Below are 26,052 nucleotides of genomic sequence, written 5' to 3' on the forward strand. Positions count from 1 at the left end.
CTATATATATACATACACACCTTCACCGCTTCACGCGAATACAACTCCGATCACCCTTCTTCATCAATCATCATTTTCACCATTTTCCAATACAGAATCAATCCATTATCAATCCTGACGACATGGCATCCATTGTGTGTTTCGGAGAGATGTTGATCGATTTCGTCCCAGATACCGCCGGTGTCTCCTTGGCTGAGTCTCAAGGATTCCTCAAAGCCCCCGGTGGCGCACCTGCAAACGTCGCCTGTGCCATCGCCAAGCTGGGTGGCTCCTCCGCTTTCATCGGCAAGGTAATTACATTTCAGCCATTTCATCAATTTCACGTTCATCTCATCGGATCTGCCATCTGCGTGATTAAGATTAGATTGGGAATTTTTAACGTTTTATTCTCATTGATTTCTATTTACGTATGGAACACAGGTTGGGAAAGATGAGTTTGGATACATGCTAGCAGACATACTGAAGAAGAACGGAGTAAACGCGGACGGAGTTTTGTTCGATGAGCATGCGAGAACGGCTCTTGCATTCGTGACGCTAAAGAAGAATGGCGAAAGGGAATTTATGTTCTATCGGAACCCTAGCGCTGATATGCTGTTGAAAGAGTCTGAACTGAACATGGATTTGATTAAGAATTCGAAGATCTTCCATTACGGGTCAATCAGCCTCATTACGGAGCCCTGTAGGTCGGCTCACATGGCCGCCATGAAAACCGCCAAGCAAGCTGGGGTCCTCCTCTCTTACGACCCTAACGTCCGCCTTCCTCTTTGGCCTTCACCGGAGGCTGCCAGACATGGTATCATGAGTATCTGGAACGAAGCTGATTTCATCAAGGTATGAATTTCCACATACTTTAAACCTAAATAATTCACTATAACGACGGTGGACGGTGGTTGTACGTAGGTGAGCGACGACGAGGTGGCATTCTTGACACAGAAAGATTCCGATAGCGAAGAAGCAGTGAAGTCATTGTGGCGTGATCACTTCAAGCTTATGGTTGTTACAGATGGGGAGAAAGGATGCCGATATTACACCAAGGTATGTATGCATTATGTATATATGAATATGAATATGATGAATGGATTAATTAATCATTTGAATTCTTATTGGTTGATTGTTTGTAGAATTTGAAGGGAAAAGTTAGTGGATTCCCTGTGAAAGCAGTAGACACAACAGGTGCAGGAGACTCGTTTGTGGGCTCCATTTTGTGTTCCATTGCAAAGGACAATTCCATTTTTACGGTAAAACTTTTAAATTCATTTCATTTTAACGTGTTCAAAGACTATTTATATTTAAATTATATTAATATAATTATATGTGTTATTGTCAACTTAATGATTCGGTTTTTTTTTTTATTAATATAATAATTTGTAAACACGTGGAGGATAATTTACATTATCATTTTTTAAATCAAATTTGATTGATAATAGAAAATATTAAGAGTTGGGTCGAAGAAAATTTAAAATAAAATTTATTGGTTTAATCAGTTTTGAATAAAATACAATAACTAACATGTGGAAGTGATTGTATTTGGTAGGACGAAGGGAAGCTGAAGGAGGCACTGAAACTAGCAAACGCTTGTGGAGCAATATGTACAACTAAGAAAGGAGCCATTCCCGCACTTCCATCAATATCAGATGCACAAGCACTAATGTCTAAGTAAACAACATATTTTATACTATACATCGTTCCAAATTGTATCTCTTTTTTTTTTCTAGTCGTTTTGTTTTTTGAAAAACTTATCTTTCGTGTCAGTCTATTAGTAGGGAGTGATTTGAATTAGATCTTTTCATAATCAATAACAATGTTTTGTTGCGTAATGTATGAGAGATTGATTTTCAGTTTGTTAGCAATCTTGTGAAGGTGAAATTAGTTTGGATATGGTGTTATAATTTTTGCCCCAACTAATCTTATACATTCTCATGTACATGTTTAAAATACGTACGCAAACCATAAAAAGCCATATATGGTTCTATCAAATCATTTCCTTATTCACAAATTTATCATTGGTAGTTATTACAAGGCTATCTTTAAATCATATTTTATCTATACTAATTGAAGATACATCGATCCAAGAGTGCCTTATTATTATTATTATTATTATTATTATTATTATTATTATTATTTTGCATCTCTATAAATGTAGAAAATAATATAACAGTTTACCCCAAGTACATTGAACCCCGTTCTTGTATTCTAAAATGTTGATACCAAAATAAATTCCACTCCTGAATTTTGTGTAAGTTTATAGACTCGATAATGTAGTGACAAATCGAAACTTTATGTCCACCAAAAAGACAGGATATGGACTTGATTTTGACATTTCGTCCATGGAAAAACATGGAAGTCTTGTGTCATTACTATAAAAAAAAACTCTAAAATTAAAATCATAATAATCATAAACGTAATTGATTTTTATGTGAATCCGATGATCAAACTAGAAAAAATTAAGCAAATTAGTGATGAAGCCAAAAAAAATAAATTAGTCACTGTAAAACAAATGGATGGTAACCTATCGAAACGAGTTTGTATCATAACATATTTGCACGACCTAACAAAACCCAAGGAAGGAACAAAAAAAAAAGGTTTCTTTGATGTTTCATATTCTCCATAAAAAATCCTAAATTAAGTTGCTGAAAGCTTGAAGAAATAGTCTTGTCTGTGACTGTACGTAGTCTTTTCAGCAGCCAAAATTATAGTTTGAACTTTGATCCAATCAAGCCACGCAAAACAACCAAAACTGTACATTGAGACCCTGACTGATCCATATGTTGTTGTTATATTTACAGTTTGATGACTCATCCATCCATCAGCCACTGCTGCCAGCAACCTCCGCCGCACGCTGCCTCATCATCTCCATAACCGCCGCCCTCCTCCTACTGTCCGCCTGTTGATTCAGCCTTCTCAAATGTTCCCTCAAGTCTCTGTACATCAACATCATTCACCATGATAAATGCAACTTAAGCATATATATATTATATAGTCATAGTCTTGTTTTTCTGGTATGGTTTAAAAGCACAAGACATAATACCTGCATCGGGGGACATTGCATGGGGTGTCTTTACAAGCTCTGGCATGAAGCTGAAGAAGATGCCACATTTTCTTACAAAGAAGACAACCACCAGAAGCACGTACTTTGCAATGCATTCCATGTCTGAAAAGCCCCTTCACCTTCCTACAATTTGGATACTGACATAACTGTGCCCGACATTGAGCCGCATGCACCAAAAGATCAAGCATTTTCCGAAGCTACAACCAACAAATCAACTTCCATTCATTCTTCTTTTCTTTTCTTTTCTTTTATTATTACATTTATATTTATATAATAATAATAAATATGTATTGTAAATTACCTGGACAACCCGTAGTTGCCGGGCTTCTTTATTTTGTGCATCACGTTCAGCAATGGAAGGATGATGTGTCAACTTATGAGGATGATCGATTCCTCTATCTTTTCTATAACACGCGTTACACAAATCATAATCCGGGCAGATCTCACACCTCCAGCCCTGCCCGGTTTCTATATCCAACCGACATGCGACACATGTGATGACAAACGCAGGCGCTGTTGGATTGTGGAGATGATACAATGCCATCATTGAAGAATGTTTAGCCCGTCTTAACGTGTCATATTGATAATGGTTTCCTTGGCATAGACTCAGAAACGCTTGTCTCGTATCAAAAAATTCACTCTCAAGAATCTCATCCTTATCCTTCGTATCCGTAGCCACATCATTAATCTCAACCTGTGTATCAATATAATCACCCAATTTTTTTACAACTTTTCTTTTACCGTTTAAAAAAAAAAAAAAAAAAAAAAAAAAAAAACTTACAGGATAAAGTGGATGTTTGACCCTTTGGTTAATAGGATGTTTTTCTCTCTCCTCAATGTTTTGTTCAATCTCATAACAACTATAACAAACAAACAAACAAACCCCGTTTGTGATACAGAACAGAACAGGTTGAACTGTAGAATATTATATTATTATTACCTGTTGCAAAGCTGGAAATTTTTGCAATTGTTGCAAACCCAACGTGTTCCAGACACCATAAGGAGACAGCAATGAGTGCAAGCATGCTGTAAGTGAACCATTATGAAATCTTCCTTCATTGGGGATATGGTTTCACCAAGCTGTAAAAAAGTTTAAGTTAAATCACAAATCATGTTTAAGAAAATAATAGGAATAACAAATCATGGAGGATTAAATTATTACCCTATGCATGAGAAGGAGATCTTTTGAGGCGTTTCCAGAAAGATCCATTTGACCCGAAGCTTTCAAAGCTCTTTTTGTTATGGTCCTTTTCATTGCACCTTTTTTATTTAACTTCCTTCCTTCTTCTTCTTGTCTAAGCTGGTAAATAATATCTTCAGCAGCTCCAGGCCAATAATCACCATCAAAATAAGGCAAACGAGCTGCAGTAACTTTAGCTTTACATTCACCAGAAGACACAAAAAAATGATCATATAAATTCGTAAGATCCACCACAATATTCTCCTTTGTAGCCTTTCTCAACATCGACAAATACCTAAAAACAACCAACAAAAAACAATTCATGTCAATAAAAATATAAGATTAATTCAAGTCATGATAATACATTTTACTTACCATTCCCTTAGTTTATCGGATTTTGGTGTTTTTTGGATTTCTGGATGACAATATAAGATATAATCTTCACCCTTTAATGGAGGACATGCCCAAATGTAGCAACTTGTGAAACCACGTAATTTGCAGTATTCTAAATAACCGATTAAAATTTCATGATATACAAATGTACGTAAGGCTTCCCCTGTTACTGTTCTTATTTCGGGTCTGAAGTATTTGACTGAATCCAAATAAGACAGATAAACACGCCGATGATTTGGTTGTTCGCATTCTGCTCCAAATTCTTGTACATACATCCCAAATAAACACACTTCTACCCCTTCGATTTTTTGAAATAATAAAACCACCTACAACAACAAATATAAACACATTTTACTATTTCCTCAACTTTAAGTCATTCAAATATTACTAATACTTATACTACCTCCAAATACCTTAGATTTATACGCAAATTCCGAGGGGTAATTTTCCTCTTGAAAGATCTCAAGAAACCTCGGTTTCACTTCCAGTTTTTTGTCGACGGATGAGACAACTCTCACAACAAGTGATTCTGCTCCAGGAACCTAATAATACAAAATTCATATTTATTATTATTTTTTAAATAAAAAAAAAACAAAAACCATATAATCACAATCAGCTACCTCATCATAACTTTTCCCATGAAACCTAGCCCTATCTAGTCTTTCCTGCTTCAATCTCTTAAACAATCTGTTCTCAATATGATCACTAAGAATAGTTCTTGGCAAATCTTTTGCTCCAAGAAGTGCACTTTGAGGTAGTGGGACCCGCTCCCCATTCTCAACTTCTTCCATATAACAATTTGGACACGTGTATTCCGCTTGTCCACCATCGTTTCTTCTTCCATTAAATAAAGCACATATCTGATGCTGCCACGCTTCACATTTGTCACATTGAACCCACTGTATTTTTTTTTTAAAAAAAAACATAGCATCATGTAAATTTTTATACCCATTATTCAAAAAGTTTATTATTAAAAATATATATGTAGTGTAGCATACCGGTTCTTCAGTCTCCTCATCATTCTTCTTTTTTTCTAATCTTGCTTTCAAGATATTAGTTCCATCAACAGTTACAGTGTCCCCACGTGCTTCATTATAACAGGGTATACAAAAATAGTGACGTGTATCACCGCTTCCAATTGTGTAAAACATCGCGTTTCTTTTTATGCGGGCCCCACATGGTGAACAATATATAGGAGGTGGTTCAAAATTTAGCTTTTCAACCGCACACAACTGACATGAATTTTCATTCATTGATAGCTCCATTGCTTGATTCTTTTCTACCTTCGCTTTACTCTATTATACAAAAACAACAAATAACAGATATTCAAAAATAAATAAATAAATAAGTTGCAGGAATTAATATTATATTTTTTTACCCATAATTTGATTGATATAAAAAGCTGACCTGGCCAACCCACTGCCTGAGACCGGTTATATGCTCCCGAACCTGCTCTGGTGTAAACAACTCTGTCATCGATACACCTTTTATTTTTGGCTTTCCGGATTTCGTTCCAGGGGCGATTTCGTCATTTTCTTGTTTGGCCGGGCCCGCATCATTTAACATGACAGAAGCAACATCGGTAGTGATCTGAATACTTTCTTGAACCGAAGTTACAGGAACTTCTATTTTCACCTCTTGAGGTGGGACCCACTTTACATCCTGTAAAGCTTCAGACGTACTGGTAGTGATGGGAGTGGGAGTGGGAGTGGAAGTGGGACCCGATGATGTTATCGGGTTTTCAGTTTGTCGAGGTGGCGACTGACATGGCTGTTGCTCGATCTTCATTCGTTTCATGGAGGGATGCAAATCTTCTGAAGTTTGAACAACAGATGAATTCATGTTTTTACTATTTTGCCCCTGTACGCCCTTCCGTACAAAGAGCTTGACAGGGACACAAACGGGACATGTTTCATCCCTACACTTTCTATGATGATGGAGTAACTTTTTTGTCCTATGACAGCGAGGATATGGACATTGATTTACATCCATACATGTTGGAATATGATTCAACAGCTTTTGAGCAGTGATGCAATTCGATTCCGGGCAGCTTCCGGGCGGATGAGGGCATTTTCGGGCATGCATCAAGAACAACAACCACCTTTTTTGATTATTGAATTGTAACTCACGGTCTAAATTACCAGATCTAGATACAGCTGTAGTATCTGGAGGGTCTATTGGTCTTTTCACCTCATTTGACACGACACCTTGAGATCTTGACTGCCATTGACCTGCCTCTTGTTGACCTCCAAAGTTAGGCTGTTGTACTTGTTGCTGCCCGGAAGTTTCAGGCAGTGGTAAACGCGTATCTTGAGAGATAGATGACTGGAATTGTTCATACACTTGTGGTGGCTGTAATGATTCCATTCCAGGCTCAGACTTTATTCGATTTCCCATATCGGAGATTACTTGATTCTGATTCTGATTCTGCCCGTATTGGAATCGCTGATTCTGTTGTTTTTGTTGTCTTTGAGGTTGAATAACTTGTTGCTGAAAGTGAAGAGGCTGTTGTGAATGCATGGTGTTCCTGAAATCCATCTCTTCAGATTGATTCATGTTTGCAGGCTGATGGTCGGTTGACTGGTTGACCACCAAGGGCGAATTTGTCCTTTGTAACGCTGATAAATTCACCATGTTCGTGTTCGTGTTTGTGTTCGTGTTCATCATTGATGAAGCTGACGTGGCTGGGGCATAAAAATTACCTGATCCATCATTCACCATCTGTCCTTGATGTTGATCAAAGTATTGTGGAACTGGAACTGGAACTGGTTTGGGGGCGTTTCCGTAATCTGTCAAAAACCCTTCGGATGTTCCCAAACTGTTGACCATCTGTTGACTTTTACCCATCATCCCTAGATTGTTACTGTTTAATGACCCGTTTTGAAACCCGTAAGTTTTTTGATTCAATGTAGACCGGATTCCCCCTCCCATATGACTCCCTAAACTATGCAAGATCCGACTGTTTTGACCACCAACTTGTTGCTTTTGCTGCTGTGGTTGACTCACCATTGTTGAGTCAACATTTGAAAGCATGGAAACATTATTTGTGGTATTATTATTAAATCCAGGAGTAGGCATCATTTGGCTGTTCATGGAAAAGCTTCCTGGATTTACAGCTGATGATGACACCATGACATCAGTAGATGATGGAATCATATTCCCACTTTGAGGGACACCAGGAGTTGGAATCATTGTTCCCATTCCAGAAGCATTATTTTGTTGCTGATATCGTTGTGTGGGGCGTCTTATCAGCGTATGTAAACGAGTCTCCAATGTATCTAAACTCATATATTCCTCCTAAAACAAGAACATATATATATACACATGTAAATTATAAAGTCTGTATGTATATCATAAATCATATGCTACAAGAAGAAGAAAAGAGAAAACCTTTGTTGTAGCAGTTTTGAATAAGCCTTCCTCCAATCGTCTAACAATATCAAGAACATTCTTTGGAGCTATCTCCCGAGTTTGTTGCCTTTGCATGAGGAACTCATAGCTAGAGAAGAAAAAAAGATTAATGTTTTTCATCGGGATTTAATTTATAAATACAGAATGTTGAAAAAGAAGAGCTTACATTCTATCTTGTATGAATCTTCGAGCTTTATCAAAACCAGGTTCCATGATTAGTGAAGCATGGGAACCTTCAGAGTTCTGCATCATATTCTGTTGGTGTTGTATTGGAGGCAATGAAGTTCCAGCTTGATTGGAAACTTGCCTTGAGAACTGTCCTGCCATTTGAGTCTGTAAATTCATTTTTATCCTGTCCCCTTTTTGCTAAAATATGTTTCATAACAAAATGTGACAACTCCAGAGTTTGGAGAAGTGAGGCCTGATCATATACCCCTCAATCTGTATCAAGATTCAGCTTCAATTTTCCCTAGTAAAACCAGAACATATCACATTGTGTCAGAATTGTAAGAACAACCCTATCAATTTGGCAATAGTAAGTCTACTATCGATGATAAAAATGAGTTCTTTTGGGGGATCTATCAATAAGTTGTAACCAGTCAACATTTTGGATTCACATTTGATTCTGCAAGATATGAAACCCTACCCACCCAAGAAGTATCCCAACTATTTCCACCCAGGCACCCACATCAAATCCATAACGCTAATAGAAAAACATAATTTGCAATTCAATTGCCAAGAAAACGTAAAAGAATTAATACATTAAAACCGCAATTTCGATTCCCATTTACGAGAAATTTCAAATTTTCAAAGCCCCAAAACCCCAAACTCGATGTGTATCAACATCGACTGTCTTTTTCCTTAAAATTGAATAATTCAAAAGCTAAAGAAGCTACGGCAATCATCCATGGCATAACAACATGGATTAAAGCATCGTTCTTTGCAACAATCAATTCCGATTGTTGCAAAACCGCAATTAAATCAAGAACCCTAAATTGATTAAAATTAAGCAATGATTAAGCGAAGGCTAACGATAGATCGCAGTGCACATACCTTGATTTGGTCAGGATTTGTGCACCACGTCGATAAGCAAGAAGAGACGTATTTCGACCCGACGCGACTTAAGAAGTGAGAGAGAAAAAGGGTTGAATTTTGTACGGCATAGTAATAAAAATACCTTTGTGTATGTATATTTACACAAAATATATCAACGGATTTAAATGAAAATTAAGTTTATTTACTTTCTCTTCTATAAGATAGTGTCTGTATACAACGTTAAACTAGATCACCATTGAATATATAGTAAGACTATAGTTCAAACGAAACGAGTTTTTCAAAAGCATTTGGTAAATCTAAGACGCAATAAACATGACATCAAAATTACCATATGGCGAGACAAAATTTGGGGAACTAGTCTCAGGCCATAATATGACATCAAAATTGCCACATGCCTGCAATTTGGATATCTTATGGCTAATAACAATAAGATTACAATTGTTTAGGATGAAATAACTGATATCCATAAGTGGATTCGTACTATTACACCGTATTACAAAGAGACGACAGAAGTTATATTTTTTGTGTTTAGTCAACTGATTTGTATTAGAAGATTTACATTAAACATATCGACCGTCATAAAACCATATCAAGTTCAAAATTTGATAACTGATTAGGAAACATGAAATATAGATGTAGTTCATCAAAACAGATTAAAGTCTAGTACGTAGCAGATCCCCCCCCCCCCCCCCCCCCCCCCCCCTCAAGAGTTAGTATCTTAAGATGTCCTAGATCTTTCAGGTAAAAATATTTATATGGACAAGAAGGTGCATAATATTTGTACTTGATCAAATTCAACAATTTTTATAAAACAACGTTAGTAATAAACATACTATTGAAACTCATGTTGAACATGATTCCCTTAAACAAATTCATCACATGTTCGTAATGTATAACATCTGAAGCAATGTGTACTGCTGGAAGGAGTCCCAAGGTGCTAACCTTGGATTTGATTTTCAGGACGAAAGATAATTGTAATATACTAAAACTTAAGACTAGGTTTTTAAATTTATAAAGTAATAAATGAAAGATGATTTGTATATGTCATTAAATCATCAAGGAATAATCATATCATTACTTGATAAGAAGTTTAGAAAGTTATAAATGAAAATAATAGCATTTTAATAGTTAAAAGGAAAAAAGTGTCAAGTTTGCGAAGTGAGTTTGACCAAAGGGTAACTCAATTAATAGAAGGGACTACCAAAATTATATAATTGATGAATGATGACTTGTTATGTCAATCTTGTAGGCGGATGTGAAAATAAAGGAAGTAATGGTAAATTTGATAAAAGATATGATCTCGGGGTGTTCAAAACCGGATATCCAAAAATTCGGATAGTGGATTATCGATATCTGAATCCGTATCTGAAATTTTAGTTATCCGAAATTCGGATATCCGAATTTTCAGATACAGATTCAGATATCAATAACGGATATAAAAAATTCTTAGCTTTTTGTTAAAATATCGATCAACTTAAAACAACAAATTTTAACATATATTAAGTAGTTAATCTTCTATAAGATGCAAATCAACTCAACAATTACAAACCTCTTGAAATTCAAAACAAACAAAACATTGATCCATTAAGCATTAAATGTTAAAACATTTGTAACCACAATCAGATCCATTACTCAGGTAGATCTAAAAAGGTAATAAAAGAAATTATTTGTTTATGTCCAAATAAATAAGACATAACCACATTTAAAAATCTAAATAAACTATAATTTTAATTTTAATAGTAAGTCATCGATTCATCATACGAACAACTTTTGAAAGTAATTCAATAGGGATAATGACTTAAAAGGGTAACATATTTTTTGACTCGTACACATTTAGTCACTAAGTTTTTTTTCTCCATATTTTCCCATTGAACTTGTTGAATTGTTCAAATAACATCCTTATAACCTGCTATCGGAGTTTTAGCCGGTTTCCGGTGTATGACACCTCAGACGATGCTTTGGTCGTCTTCTCCGGCGAGTCTCAGGTGTTCATGATTTTTTCGGCGAAAATTAACACACATACATCAAATATGTTTCAGCTTCTATTTTCCCCTCTTGTTTTCTTATATTTTCTCATGAACTCAAGATCTATGATCAACACACATACATACACATTAGATGAGTGTATATGTGTTGTTCCAAAATCAAGCATGAACACATCTGAAAATCATTCCAATAAACTCAGATATGATGTTCAAGCATGAACACAAATGCACGAACAGTCCTGGAGATTGTTTGATTTATGTGAACAGATGAACACACACACACACACATCGATTTTTGATTTCTATGAAGAAGATTAACACAATGAACACACACACACACGCATCGATTTTTGCTCAAGAACACACATCGAGCAAGGAAAATGAAAATGGAACTCGAATCATATCAAAAACATGATTTTTGTTTAAAAACAAATATCATTCAAGAACATACACACACGATTTTTGTCCAAGAACACACACATCATTTCTCAAATCTTCAGATATCTTCATTCGATTTTCAAGAATACATACCCAAATCTTATGTGTATGTGTGTGTTATTGTGTTTATTATTTAAAAATCGAAATCTGGAAAGATAAACACGAACACAGAAAAAGATGAACAAGAACACACACTCATAAATCTTCGATTTCCTTTCTGGAAATTAAGTTTGCTCTTCAAAAATCAAACATAAAATCATTTTCGGGTTTTATTCTTCAAAAAACTGAAGTTTTAGTCAATAAATCAGTTCAGATTTGCTTAAGAACACTGTGACTGGAGGTTGAAGACAATGAACAATAATCTGATGTGTATGTTCATCATAGATTTGAGTTCTTGAGTTCATGAGAAAAGAGAAGGAATTGAGGATGAGATAATATACCGAAGTTCTTGAGTACGCCAGGAAAAAACATGAATGGGATAATATGTTATCTTTTCATTCTAGGTAATAATCGTAACTCTAATGTCCTTTCAAATTAGTATCTAACTCTTGGATGTCTGGACTGTTGGTGGTGCTCAATCTTGCACCTGCTCTTCGTATTATGTTGGAATTTCAATCATAACCTTCGAGTTTACAAAGTTGATCCTTATTTGGAGACTCCTACTCCTTAACAACCTTAAATTAAGATAAGTTCTTTACTTTGATTACCATAACAGACCGATAGGTCATGTTCTAATGACCTCTCATTGTATGATGCAACGCTTAGACTCAAGTCTTTTTGAGCCAATTTACAAAATGGAATATACCTTCCTTCATGTTCTAATGTGATATAATCACGTTCTAGCATGTAGCACATCTAGCTACAAGCTTCTTACTTTAACAACGATTGTGATACTTCTATTGATCGCTTCGATTATCTTTCTGGATTAAGTCGGATGTTACATCGAACTTGGTTCTATGAACCACGTAACATACTCATCTTATCCGGACTCGATTTGATATGACTACTAGGGTCGGAATAATAATCATTATCTTAGTCTTTACCGAAATAATGGTAACGACATACATGAACAAAACAAAATCAATTACTAGTACCTTGGTAACCATATGACTTTCCCTAATCCAAGTGTAAGTCATGTGCTTCCGGTAGTATAGGCCTTTACTACCTTTCACACCTACTCATACTCATCCCAAGTATTGTCTTGCAGTCCCCAAGTTCCTTTTTTCCTAAAATCACAAAACGATTGAACACATATGAATGTGTCCAAATAATCATAAAAGTTTCTTTAGACTCTACAAGGACTTCTTCCATGCGTATCTTCAATCATTAATTCTGCTTCAACTCGGTTAGTGGTGGAAATGCCAGACGATGGGATAACTTCATGGATTATAGCAAAATTTCTTTCTTTATGCTAATCGGAAGTGTAACGACCCAAAATTCAAGACCAAAAATTTCTTTTAATAAAACATTACTTTCAGCAAAGTCATCATTCCAAAACATAATCAAAGTATAAATTTTTAAAACACATGTTCATTATCAGAGTAAACATTCCCAGGCTGCCTAATCAATGGTGTGTGCCATGCGATCACCCCGATCTCTTCCCTCCGCTACCAAAAGTACCTAAAACAAAAACTGGAAACCGTAAGCACGAAGCTTAGTGAGTTCCCCACCCTACCACATACCATGCATAATCACATACTGCACATATTGGGCCACGCCCAATATCTTGGGCCTCGCCCCCTGCCTCGGGCCACGCCCGCTATAACGGCCCCGCTGCTCCAGGCCCCGCCTGGCTTCGAGCCCCGCTCCGATACAGATCTGTTTCACTTAGGCCTCGCCTGTCACAGGGCCCCGCCCGCCAACTAATAAAATCATAACATATCACAACACATAAGTTAAACTCATACGACCTTGTCCTGGGCCTCGCCCTTGTCCTGCTACTGATGAGTCAATACTGAGCCTAACTGACCCCCGAATGACAACCAAGTCAACCCTGGTCCAAGTCAAAGTCCTGGTCAAGGTCAACCTTCCAGGTCAACCCTACTCGCCGAGTCACCCTACTGACTCGCCAAGTTCATATATTCAGAGTCCTTCCTTTCGCGTCTCGACTCGCCGAGTCAGTCCATGACTCTACGAGTCTACCGATTTCTGAGTCCTGACCTGTCCAACTCACCGAGTCTCCACCCGACTAATTGATTCGAGTCTCAACTCGAAGGGTTTGGGGTTTCGCAACCTGACTCGCTGAGTCCAAGAACAGACTTGCCGAGTACAAGGCAATCTTCATCTGACTCGACGAGCTGTTCATCCCACTCGTCGAGTTGTTCCTCTCCTTCATGCTACTCGCCGAGTCCACTCAAAGGACTCGCCGAGTCCATTCAAATCCCTTTACATGCAGAGGGCTTTTGAGTCATGCATGGACTCCAAACTGTAGATCTACCCTTCCCAAGTCTATTTCTCACGTAAATTTGCAAACTTTACGTGTAAAGAAGGAGATCTAAGCAAAATACACCATAAACTAGGGTTTAAGGTAAAGAGGCTCCATAATCAACTCAAGGGCTGCTACTTTATGCTTCTCAAGACCATAATGAGCTTAGATCTGAAGTAGCAACCTCAGATCTGGCTTCTAACTTAAAAGAGGTAACTAATCATGGCTAGAAAACCCCCAAAACTCACAACCATACTAGATCTAAAGGAGAGAACGACTTAATACCTTCAATAACTCAGAAAACTTCTCCAATCTTCGGATCAAAGGCCAATCCTTGAAGCTCCAATGATTCCCCTTCTTCCTCTTCCTTCAAATCACCCCACAAATGGCTTGGAAGCTTGAATGAGCAACAATGGGACTTAGGGTTCGATGTTCTGGGTGAAAGGGGCAGTAAAGGAGCCTTAAGGGAGAGAATAAGATGTTTAAAAAGGCTCCAAGTCCCGATTTTAGGGTTTTCCTCGCACAGACTAGACTCGCCGAGTCCCCTTGGCCGACTCGTCGAGTCGGTCTCTTACTCTTCGACCCGGATCCCGCTTGGACTCGCCGAGTTCATCCTTGGACTCGTCGAGTCTTCCTTTAAAATTAAGGTTTTCTTTCTTTTCTTGGCCTTCCAAACTTTGGGTGTTACAGGAAGTGTAGTTCTCCCGTACTATACATATTATTTATTAGACGCATTTTAAAGGCAAGATACCTCTCTTACTATATATTCCGATAAGTGTCATTCACTGTCATAAGCCTCTTCGTTTCCTCCGTTTACTCAATTCGCTACGAGTCTTCACCATGAATTTATGTTCCTGGAAGCATGCGTTCAACATATCGGGACGAGAATATAGATAGAGAAGGTTTAGACGTGTAATCCTCCTTATTACTCCGAAAAGTTACATGTGAGTTCTAATACCGTAATTAAACATTTAGAAACACAAGCACATAAAATTTCCAGATCCAGTCGGTGATAGGCCATAGATCCGAACAAAGGATAACATCATAAAGCTTATAAGGCATTTTGTATCATAAATCATTTAGCACATAAAAGCAATTTAGTCATCTTCTCTAATTAAGCTAGTTCACATGTCTATTTAGGCATACCTCCTAAATATAGAAGACACTCATGTCACAATCATTGCTTAACATTTTAAGTTTAAGTCTAGAAATAAATCATTCACCCTAGTTCTCTTAAACTAATGCTCTGATATAAACTGTGACATCCCAAATTCACGGTCATTTTAAAATTTTTATTTATGCTTATTTTAAAATCAGAGTATTTTTTTAAAGAATAATATTGATGAATTTGTTCCCATAAAAACATTATAATAATATTATCAAAACATTTCCGAAGAAATGTATTTTATTTATATTAAAACATTGGGATGTCATCGTCAATATAGAAACATAAGCATAAACAGGCCTACCATTCATTTACACTAATGCTTTATATCTCCCTTAATCTCTCAATATAACGTATCTTCGCATTGATACCTATGATACAAATGAACTAAGTGGGTCAGGTTGGGAAACCTAGTGAGTACATAGGGATTTCAATCCTCACAATGACACGATCCATACTCTCGGATCTAAATTTAATATCTTTACCTAATGCATAATCCCAAATCAGGTATGTCTAATCCATGCTCTCGGATCAATGACAAATGAATATGCCCACTCCATACTCTCGGAATGACTATGTCTAATCCATGCTCTTAGATTAATGACAAATGACAATGCCCTCTCTATACTCTCGGACTACAGAAAAATGACTATGTCTAATCCATGCTCTCGGATCAATGAAAAATTTTAAAGTTCTACCCTCCATGTATATCTCACTTGTACTTATAAGAAGATACTACCCAATATTCCTCTTAATTAATTTAGGTTTACTCTGTATCCTAAATAATCATATATGCTCTTAACATGTATTTCAGGCAATATCAAATATTTCACACATAAACATGTATTTAATACTTTAATTAATAGTATTAAAATCATGTTCATGAAAGGGACTATGCGCTCACTTGTTAAAGTAATGAATCAAAATTCGGGCAACGCTTCGCTTCTAACAATTGTCTTTTCCTTCCATGAATAATAGTATCATTATTACTAGATTTTAGTCTAATATTATTGCGACTAATTATTAGTCTAGATTCATCTTTAACTCAAAGTCTACTTCATGATCTATCAAGTAAGGAACAAGCAGATAGGATCATATCAGAGGTAGGGTCCATTTTGGTATACGAAGTATACTGTTTGGAAATCCCACTTTAAACACCTCACTAAATCACAACCTAGACATCATCCCGTAAGTAGATCAATCAGTATAGCGATTTGTAATCACTGATAAATCTTGTTTGTAGGTTCATAATAACGATAATGAACTTAAACATATGTTATACTTAAAGTAGGGTAAACATAACTCACTTACAAGGGGGTTTAGCAAAGAACCGGTCTCTGCGCGGGCAGAACTTTTGAGCCAAAAGCTCTTCTTCTCGAAGACTTATGGCGCTCTGGGACTCGCCCTTAACACTTTGGGCTAGGGAATGGGAGGGGCTAAGGGGGGGGGGGGATTTGAGAGAGAAATAAGAGTTTTGGTGTGAGGAAATGAGGTGATTTACGCTTCTATATATAGCCTGAGGAATTACATTACGCGGGGCATAACTACCCCTACACTGGGTGTACACGGGCCACATGTTGAGATCCGATGCGAAGCCGTGGGGAGAAAGGTGGGCTAGGAATGTGCCACGTGTCAGCCTCACATCTTAACCTATAATTTAATTATCTTCTAAATTTCGTGACATTCTCATACAAGCTCCGTTTTTGATGTTATACGAGCTTCGTTTTTGACGTTCTTTATATCCATGCGTAGGTAGTGACGTGATCTACAACTTTCGTTTAGACTCCGTCGGCTAATTTTGAATTTATTTTTAATGTTATATTTTAATAGGCTTAGAGAGATGAAGTCCGTTAAAAATTCATAACTTCGTCATTCGATGTCAGTTTTTGTCTGTCTTTATATCGTTAAGCTCCTATTAACAAGATCTTCGATTCTCATTTAGAGTGTGTTGGCTAGTAACCGATCAATCTAAAATTCGATTTTCTGGTTGTGTACTGCTACGCTAAATCTTAGAAAAAACATAACTTCTTCAAACAAAGTCAGATTTGGACGTTCTTTTTATGTATGTTCTCATTTTAACGTATACTATGACTTTTGTTTAGATTGCTAAGGCTAAAAAACATTTTATTGCAAACTCACATTTTACGATACACAACGACGTGTCGGTTTTGTTGCAAAACTTTGATGAATCATAACTTCTACGTTACAAGTCGAATTTTAGCATTCTTTATATGTATGAAATCCTTGTAACATATACTATAACTTGGTTAAGATTATTTATTCTAAATAATCTTCAATCAAAAAGTTATTTTTAATGCTTTTTGTCTCTAAATTGACTAGCCCGAATCTACGAGCGTTACACCGTCAACTTGTAATAGCCGGTCACCGTGACCAAAAAAACTCATATGGTGCCCCTATAAAGCCAAAAAAAATAAGTTCGGGGATCAAAATTCTTATGCCACAAGATCGAAGTGATTTGGGAGAAGAATGAAAGATAGCAGGCCATTCGATTTCTTGTATGTTTTCGTGTATACTAGCATCCTTCCCAAGAAATCGATCGTTGCTCTTATTTCCGTCTTCACCCTCGATCGTCACACACACTCACCGAAGATCATAACCCTCTTCTCCTTCTAATCGATTTTGGATCACAACCCCCTTCCATTCTTTTCTTTGATTTGATTTCATCTCTTCAAGGAATTGACCCTCTCCTTCTTTATTCTTGGTTCAAAATCGCACAAGATACATCTCCTTCCTCCTCCGAGTTGCAGGTTTTATGGATGCGAGGGTGAGAAGGATGCATGGGTTTGATGAGGTTCATAGAGAAAACGAGAGTTAATCATTTTTCTTGGATTTGAAGGTGATTAGTTATGGTGGCTGATTGGTGGTTTTTGTGGGTTATGGATGCTCCGGAAATGCTTGATTTCATGAGACAAAGGGGAGATATAATGGTGGTTGGATTGGGCTGTTGTGATATTGATTCGATGGTGATTAAGGTGGGTTATATTGAATAAAATTTTGATGAGCGGTTGATGCAGGTAGGATGACGGGTTGATGGAGGAGGTTGTGAGGAAGGTGGAATAAGGGTGGTATTGGGTGGAGATGAATGTGAGACTAGCATTTGATCCCTAAACTTATTTTTTTTGGTTTTATAGAGACACAATGTGAGGTTTTTTTGTTTTGGTATAAATGGTCACTTCCACACGGTGAACTGGCTATTACAGGTTGACAGAGACTAAAAGAGTAGGCTGTATCCTGGTTTAGGGACCCATAAAGTCCGATAAAAACTTTAGGGATTTAACGGGTAAACCCTAAAAAGTTCGTTGGACATTTGTATTATTTCTCCTTATTTTGTATGACTAAAAAAGTTATTTAAAAGGTTAATCCCATAAACATTTTATATTTTATGTTCTTATCATAATACAATTTTATTGTTATCCGATAAAAGACTTTGCATTTTTTTTCCAATCTAACCATTTTAGCCATTTTTTCAAGAAAAAACTTGTAAAATATGAGAGGTTTTAGGAAAAAGTAAAAAGTTGTGGGTTTTTTCGAAAAACTTAAAAGGTTGAGAGTTCTTTTAAAAAAAAAAAGAATTTGATGATCTTTTCGTTAAAAAAAAAAATACAAAATTAAAAAAAAGAAATTAAAAACCATAAAATATAAAATATTTTATGAGGTTAATCCCTATCGTAAATTTAAAACCTATAGATTTAGATGGGGACATGCGGTCAACGCCCTATGCATATATATACATGATTCGTCTTCTTGTTGATTTCTTCGTGAGTAAGCATTGAGAATAGTACATTAAAGACTGGCTTTTTTATTCAGGTGTTGAACAACAACTCCATATCCTCAGTCCTGAAACCAACTAACCTAAAGTACTCATGGATGACATGAACCCGTTCTCAACTAATCAGTGGATACAAGATTATCCCACCGCAGAGATGACTCAATCCGGTGGCGAACCTTCTGATGATCCAAGCATAGCAGTCCATAGAGATTCGAGCCAAGCAACCATTGGCCAGACTGGTCCAAAGCCGACACGCAGGAGGTCAAGAGCTTCCCGGAGAGCACCAAGCATTGTCCTGAATGCTAGCCCGACTGACTTCAGGGCCTTGGTTCAACGTTTCACCGGATGCGATAGTGGAGTTAACGAGTGTTCAGGTTTTGTTTTGGATCCAGTTGTGAATTTACCAAAAGGCCCTCTCAACATAGACTTTGCAAAAAAAGATATAAGTACTGAAACTTCATCACGGTACTCTTACTTTGATAATCAGGTGAGCTCAACTCTCCAAGGTGAGCAAATGCAATCAGTTGGTGGCTTTGATTTGCAGGTTGGCTATGGAACGGAGAATACTTCTGTTGTTTATGAATCTATTGATGAATCAACGTTAATGGCAACACGAAGAGATGGTGCCAGCCATGAGTATCATGGATCTTTAAATTAAAGGTGTTGATCAATGTTTAAGTGTTTATTATTATCGATATGTTGTTTCATTGACTTTTTTTTTTTTTTTTTTTTCTTTTCATTTTTTTTAACGGAGCCTAATTAAGCAGTTCAGTTTAATTAGCTCAGTTCGGTTAGCTTAATAACATAGGATATCATTCATTATTAGTACACACAGCTGTTTGAACAGAAATCAATCGAGATCGAAAACTGTTTAATACCTTGTTTCAGTACACGAAATTGGGTTCATGTATATGAACGATAAAAAGCTGCTGATCTAAAGTGATAAGATAGTAACTGAAAAATCAAGGTACTATATTTTGGTTATGTGTTTCATACAACACACCTTGAAAAGTGAAAACAATGCATGAAGAGATTTGATGATCAGTTACAAAATGAATGTAATAATTAAAAGATGAAACAAAGATATATATTAATTCAGAACGGGGAAAAAGAAGGTTGATGAAGAAGTCAGAGACCAGATGTGTAAGGAACGCCGGCAGCTTTAATCCATTTGTCCCCGTCGATAAAATGTTTGACAGTGAACTTACCCGCTTGCTTGGTGGTTATAAATTTGAGTCCTTTCCAGGTGACTCGATTCTTGATCGCTGCACCTGCACCATAATTAGCAAACTCTGCATAGAATATTGTGTCGGGAGCTGTTGTTCCAACCCATGGCAACCATCCCTTGGGATGAATGAAGCTTCCGATCATGTTGTTAAGATAAGCTGTAGTTGAATGGTTCTTCCATGGACGACCGAGGTACGTGTTAACATCGGTCAAGTTCCCATACGGCCAAATGGTGCACTTGTGAATGGAAATACCAGTGTTTTGATTAGGATCAAACTTGCCTTGAGCTGTAATCGTGTTTTGCTGACCAGTCATCGGTCTCCTGGGAAGTATGTTACAGTTTTGAAGAACAACAGCCGAGTTGCCAAAGATGAAGTCTACAGTTCCATAGATGTTGCATTCTTTATAAAATTGTCTGTTGGAATGTGCGTATAGAGAATCCTGGAATGCGTCAATGCGACATCGGTAGAATACTGACAGGTCTGCTGTTGACATAAGTGCTACAGCCTGATGCTTGGCTGCTCCAGCAGTGTTACGGAACCCCATATCGCGAGCTATAAACCCCTTACCAAACACAGCTGCATTAATTACACAAAATTTAATTAAGAAAAAGAATTGGTATAAATATGTGTTATACAAGCAGTTGCTGTTGTATCATAGTATAATATAATATTACCAAAAGTTGCCGACTGAAAGGTTGGAGTGCCATCCACAACGTTTAATCTTCCTGACACAATCGTAGAATCCTTACCATCACCGATCATCATGACATTCCATTTAGGTTTTTCGACCCTAACATTCTCAAAGTAAACGCCCTTCTTCACGTATATCACGAATCTTTTCTTGCTCTTATCAGGAACTGCCATGAGAGCGTCGGAAATTTTCTTATACTTTCCGGTGCCGTCTTGAGCCACCACCACATCGGCCTTGATGCCGGCCGGTAAATTTGTCTTCTGTAGGAGCTTTCTGTCTTTTGCAGACAACCATTCTGGCATTTCATCGCTTCCTTCTGCGATGCTCATCAATCTTCTTCTTTGGTTGAACGAACTTGCGGCGTTTGAAAACCCCTTGGTGATCGCAAGGCTGTTGCTGGTTAACTCCGTGGATTTTTTAAGGTAGCCTACACCATTTTCTTGAATACTGTCTATGCATGTTTGCTGATATGTTCCAGCAGCACTTAGCCACGTCATTAGATCATCTAACACAGATCCTATCGACTTCAAATCAATATCAGTTGACAGTGTCTCGTTGAGATGATCAATGGCAAGCTCCAATAGTTCGCTGCAGTTCTTGAGCTCCGGAAGCGTGGATGCTTTGGATAGCTCTTCTATGGCGACTAGAAAAGAGAGTTTGAGTAATTGATCAAGATGGATATTGGTGGAATTCACAAGAGGAGCTATAGAGCTGTAACAGGTATCAGGGTACAATGTACTGTCACAAACGGCTTTAATGGAAACCATGGCTGATGGTGATTGTGAATCACCATCCGTTTGGCTGTGGTTTTTGCTCTGTGTAGTTCCAACAACAGCTGAAACTACGACAATAACAAGAATAAGAGATGATATTGCTACAACAGTCATCCTTTTTCGTGTTTTCCTGCGAGCGTCAAGTCGCATTTGATCGGCTTCATGCACTTTCCCATAGGATTTTAAAGAACTCATAGCGTTTAACTAGATTTCTTTCTTGTACGCAAACTGCTTTTTTCGTCTGTCCAACACTTCATAACGATGGCAGTTTATAAAACAAAAATCACGAGGAAAGAAACATGACCTACGTGCACAGCACCTTGGTATAGATGGTGTAATAATGCTTAAAAGAAAACATCACAGCTGCCACGATTTTTTTACGTGTGCATTATATATATATATATATATATATATATATATATATATATATATATATATATATATATATATATATATATATATATATATATATATATATAAAAGTTCAATTGAGAAAATAAAAAATGTTGAAAATGGAGGAATCATTGTCAACCGTTCATTTAATCTAAGCATAAAAAAACACGGTGACAAACTTGTAAATATATTAATAGTCTCCAATCTCAAATACGTAACTATAGAGAATTCGCTAACAATTTGTTCATCATCAAAATTTCTACTCCAACCTTCAACAATCATCCAGATTTCTTCAACTAAACCATCATCAATGTCATCCAGTGTTAATCAATCATTGATATTCGTGGCTGAAAGGTTCGCCGTTCAAGATAAATTCGTAAACCAAATTCATCAATTTCATCGATTTCTTTGTTGAATACTCCGAATGTTCATAGCTTGCAAGCATTTGTTAAAGTTCATAACGGATTTAGAACTGGAATTTCCCAAATTCGTAAACGAACTCAATTGGAATCGGAATTTCTTCGCTGTTCATGAAATTGGAATCGAAGTTCTGGACTCGCAGTCACAGTCAACATTGAAGGACTCGGAATCGGTACTCACAGGTTCCTAATCGGATTTTCGGAAATCAAAATCAAAATGAGAAATCGATCAGACATAGGATGTCACATCTGAAGTCGAAATCGGAATTATATGATGATTTGGAATTGATAATTTGAATCTGAATTTCTTCGCTGTTTTTAAAATTTTTAAAATAGTTAACTTGTATGCACTCCAACTGTTTGATGAAATGTATAAACTAAATTACCACGTTATATTCACATATAAATATTGAACCAGTATATGATTATTAAAAACATAAAACAAATATGCAAGTTTGTATGTTATTCATATATGAATAACATATAAAAATTATATATATATATATATATATATATATATATATATATATATATATATATTTGTGAAAATACCTTCTAATATTCATAAGTGAGTATATTTCACAAGTGAATGTATATTGTAATATTCATATGTGAATATATTGTGTAATATTCATAAGTGAATATATCATCTAATATTCACAAGTGAATATACTATGTAATATTCACATGTGATATACCATGTAGTACTATGTAATATTCACATATGAAAATATCATTTAATATTCATAAGTGAATATACCATCTAATATTTACAAGAGAATATATATTATGTTAATATTCACAAGTGAATGCATCATCTAATATTTAAATATGAATATACTATATTTATTATATGCTATATTCATATATGAATGATACTTAAATTGTAAAAAAAAATTAATCATACTTTTTATTCATAAGTGAATAATAAATATACTGTAATAAAACTTGATGCATTTTTATTCACTTACGAATAACGATAGCTGAAAATAAAAAAAAAAAATATTTTATCTTAAAACTATATCAATATGGATGTCTATTTGTAGAGAATACGAATGTACTGTAATAAAACCTGTTGTGCAAAACTCATTTAAAATGTAGATATGGGCTCCTACAGTCGATATAACACGTAAAGTCATGAACTTTACGTCCATGCATGGGACTTTAAGCTCAAAAGACCCAAAAATGAGGTCTACAAGATGCATGGGGCTATCATGGCCATAAAGCTTGCATCTTTATGCCATGTACTCCTCCCTAGAACCTAGATGTAATGTCCCAAAATTCAAGACCAAAAATTTCATTTTAATTATATCATTACATAAAATCATCAGTATAGAAACATTCATAATAATGTCTCATGTCAAAACCCAAGTGTCAGTAATCTAAAACATAGTATCATAAAACCATATCAAAGTGTAATCCCCAAGGATCTCATGTGCAGAAAACATAGTATGATGCGTTGCGATCGAGTCAGCTCCTTTCCTTTGAAACGAAGTACCTGAAACCAAAACTGTAAACCGTAAGCACGAAGCATAGTGAGTTTCCCCATCGTACCACATACCATAAAATCACATAATATGCATATACTGTCAGGCATATCTGGGTGCCCGACCTACCCCTTCGGTCCTCTCGACCGGATACTGTCTAGCATATCTAGGTGCTGTCTCCTTCGGTCCTCTCGACCAGATACTGCCTAGCATATTTAGGTTCTAGCCTCCCCTTCGGTCCTTTCGACCGGATACTGCCTAGCATATTTGCGTGTTGGCCTCCCCTTCGGTCCTCTCGACTGGATATTGGGGACTATTTCACCCCTTTACTACTACCACATAACATGTAACACATAATCGTATTCTATCTAGCATGACTAGGTATAACTACCCCCTTTGGTCCTATCGACCGGAAATCTTAAGGATTGTCTACCATACTACTACTAGTATATAACATCATATCATACTAGCACATAACATATCAGGTAGTATTAAACCTAGATGAATATCATAAAGACAATCATCTAACATACGACTCCTACTGGTGGGCCGGCATTGGTGCCTTAGACCTACCGCTACTGGAAGGTAACTCACCTCACACTGCTGAAGTCCCATAGACACAATCCCACACTGCTGAAGTCCCGCAGGCTCAACCCCAGCTGCTAAATGACAGATTCCTGGACTATCAACACCAAAACAACATCCAATTAATAATTGGGTCCTAACACCTAACCATAATACATACTTGGATAATTACTACATTACCCCAGGCTTAGCTTATTTAAGCCCAAGGTCCAATCTATAAGCCCAAATCCATCTAGGAATCAAAGCTCAATATATGGCCCAATTTTCCAAGTTGGGCCCAAACCTCTGCATGGTCTCATTCTAAGGCCCAACCAAAAGTCTAATCTAACCTTTGACAGTCTATTGGTCCAATATCATATAATCATTAAGGCCCAACTATGACCCATCTATGACCCAATTTTCCAAATTGGGCCCAACTCCTCATATGGGCCTTACCCCCAAGTCCATTAATTATTCTAGTCCATTTGCTTGATCTTGGATGGCCCATTAATACTCAATCATCAAGGCCCAATAGAAAGGCCCAACAACAAACCCGAGTGAAATTAGGGTTTCACATAAATGACGATTAGGGTTAAGTGTCTATCCCTTAACCCATTAAGGACTTAATTCATTAAGGACTTAATTTATTAAGTCTAATATTAACTTAACTCGATTGCAAATGATTCGTGGTGGTAGTAGCTGTTCAATCCTTACGCATGTGTCCGGTTCGACCGCACTTGAAGCAGTCGTAACTCCCTCCCTTTCACACCCCATCATGCAATCTGCCACACTTGCCACACCGATTGTAGCACTGCTATCCCTTCGACTTGTGATCATACACCTTGGGATTTTTTCCCGAACCTGCTGCGCCAGACATCACCTCTGGCTTCGTCTTTCTCTCCATCTCTAAATCAATCTCCCTCACACGAGCCATCGCTATCATATCCTCCAACGTTTTGTAGCTGGACCGGCTCACAAACTGGCAGATATCGCTCTGCAACATGTCATGGTATCGGGCCTTTTTCATTTCCTCGTCCGCCGCATACTGCAGAACAAGGAGGGCCCTCTCCCTAAACTTGGTGGTAACCTCCGCCACAGTCTCTATCGTCTGCTGGTGGTCCTGAAACTCCCTAACAGGTGCGAACTCGGCTCTGAACCTAGTTGTAAAATAACCCTAGGTCATAGCATCCAACACAATATTATCTCCAGTGGCACTGCCGACCTCCTCCCACCAGTCACATGCACTAACCTTTAGAAGACAGGACGCAAGCCTAACCTTATTCCCCTCGGGACATCTGTTGGTGCAAAATGTGTTGGCGATGTCTGCCAACCATCTGGTACTAGCAACGTGGTATCAAGCCTCTTGGTAATTAGGAGCTCCACATGCCTTGAACTCTCTGAACGTGAGCGTGCGCGACCCTATCATGGTCGCCACCTTAGTGCGAATCGCACTTAACCTCTCATCCACGAGCTCCATAATACCCTCCTTGATCGAACTGAATATCAGAGGAGTCTGCTCAAGTATGCTATGCGTGATCTCTGAGGAGATGAACTCCTTAGTTTGCTCATCCAAGTGCTCAACTCCAAAGCCTAAATGATCCCTC

At 37.1% G+C, this 26,052-nt stretch overlaps 4 protein-coding genes across 4 annotated transcripts; 2 read left to right on the plus strand and 2 right to left on the minus strand.

Annotated features, from left to right (window-relative positions):
• On the plus strand, nt 1-1,850 carry LOC145000084 (fructokinase-2-like). The gene is made up of 5 exons (XM_078959230.1): nt 1-290; nt 421-831; nt 901-1,035; nt 1,122-1,238; nt 1,535-1,850. Exons 1-5 carry the CDS (start codon nt 123-125, stop codon nt 1,658-1,660), a joined length of 957 nt encoding a protein of 318 aa, XP_078815356.1. The 5' UTR covers nt 1-122; the 3' UTR covers nt 1,661-1,850.
• Nucleotides 1,851-2,428: 578 nt separating this feature from the next.
• Nucleotides 2,429-9,242, minus strand: LOC145000082 (histone acetyltransferase HAC1-like). The gene is made up of 14 exons (XM_078959229.1): nt 9,087-9,242; nt 8,200-8,502; nt 8,013-8,121; nt 6,030-7,919; nt 5,621-5,917; nt 5,243-5,521; nt 5,036-5,164; nt 4,605-4,948; nt 4,212-4,524; nt 3,990-4,129; nt 3,831-3,909; nt 3,351-3,743; nt 3,029-3,246; nt 2,429-2,921 (listed from the first exon to the last, which is right to left on the minus strand). Exons 2-14 carry the CDS (start codon nt 8,376-8,378, stop codon nt 2,807-2,809), a joined length of 4,485 nt encoding a protein of 1,494 aa, XP_078815355.1. The 5' UTR covers nt 8,379-8,502; nt 9,087-9,242; the 3' UTR covers nt 2,429-2,806.
• Nucleotides 9,243-18,951: 9,709 nt separating this feature from the next.
• LOC145003262 (uncharacterized) lies at nt 18,952-19,820 on the plus strand. The gene has a single exon (XM_078962396.1). The coding sequence runs from the start codon at nt 18,987-18,989 to the stop codon at nt 19,548-19,550; it is 564 nt and encodes a 187-aa protein (XP_078818522.1). The 5' UTR covers nt 18,952-18,986; the 3' UTR covers nt 19,551-19,820.
• On the minus strand, nt 19,805-21,841 carry LOC145003260 (putative pectinesterase/pectinesterase inhibitor 24). Its single transcript, XM_078962395.1, has 2 exons — nt 20,796-21,841; nt 19,805-20,697 (listed from the first exon to the last, which is right to left on the minus strand). The coding sequence occupies exons 1-2, from the start codon at nt 21,778-21,780 to the stop codon at nt 20,021-20,023; spliced, it is 1,662 nt and encodes a 553-aa protein (XP_078818521.1). The 5' UTR covers nt 21,781-21,841; the 3' UTR covers nt 19,805-20,020.
• Between the last annotated feature and the right edge of the window lie 4,211 nt (nt 21,842-26,052).

This window comes from Lactuca saligna, chromosome 6, assembly GCF_052625555.1.
Source record: "Lactuca saligna cultivar CGN05327 chromosome 6, ASM5262555v1, whole genome shotgun sequence".
NCBI classification, from domain to species: Eukaryota; Viridiplantae; Streptophyta; class Magnoliopsida; order Asterales; family Asteraceae; genus Lactuca; species Lactuca saligna.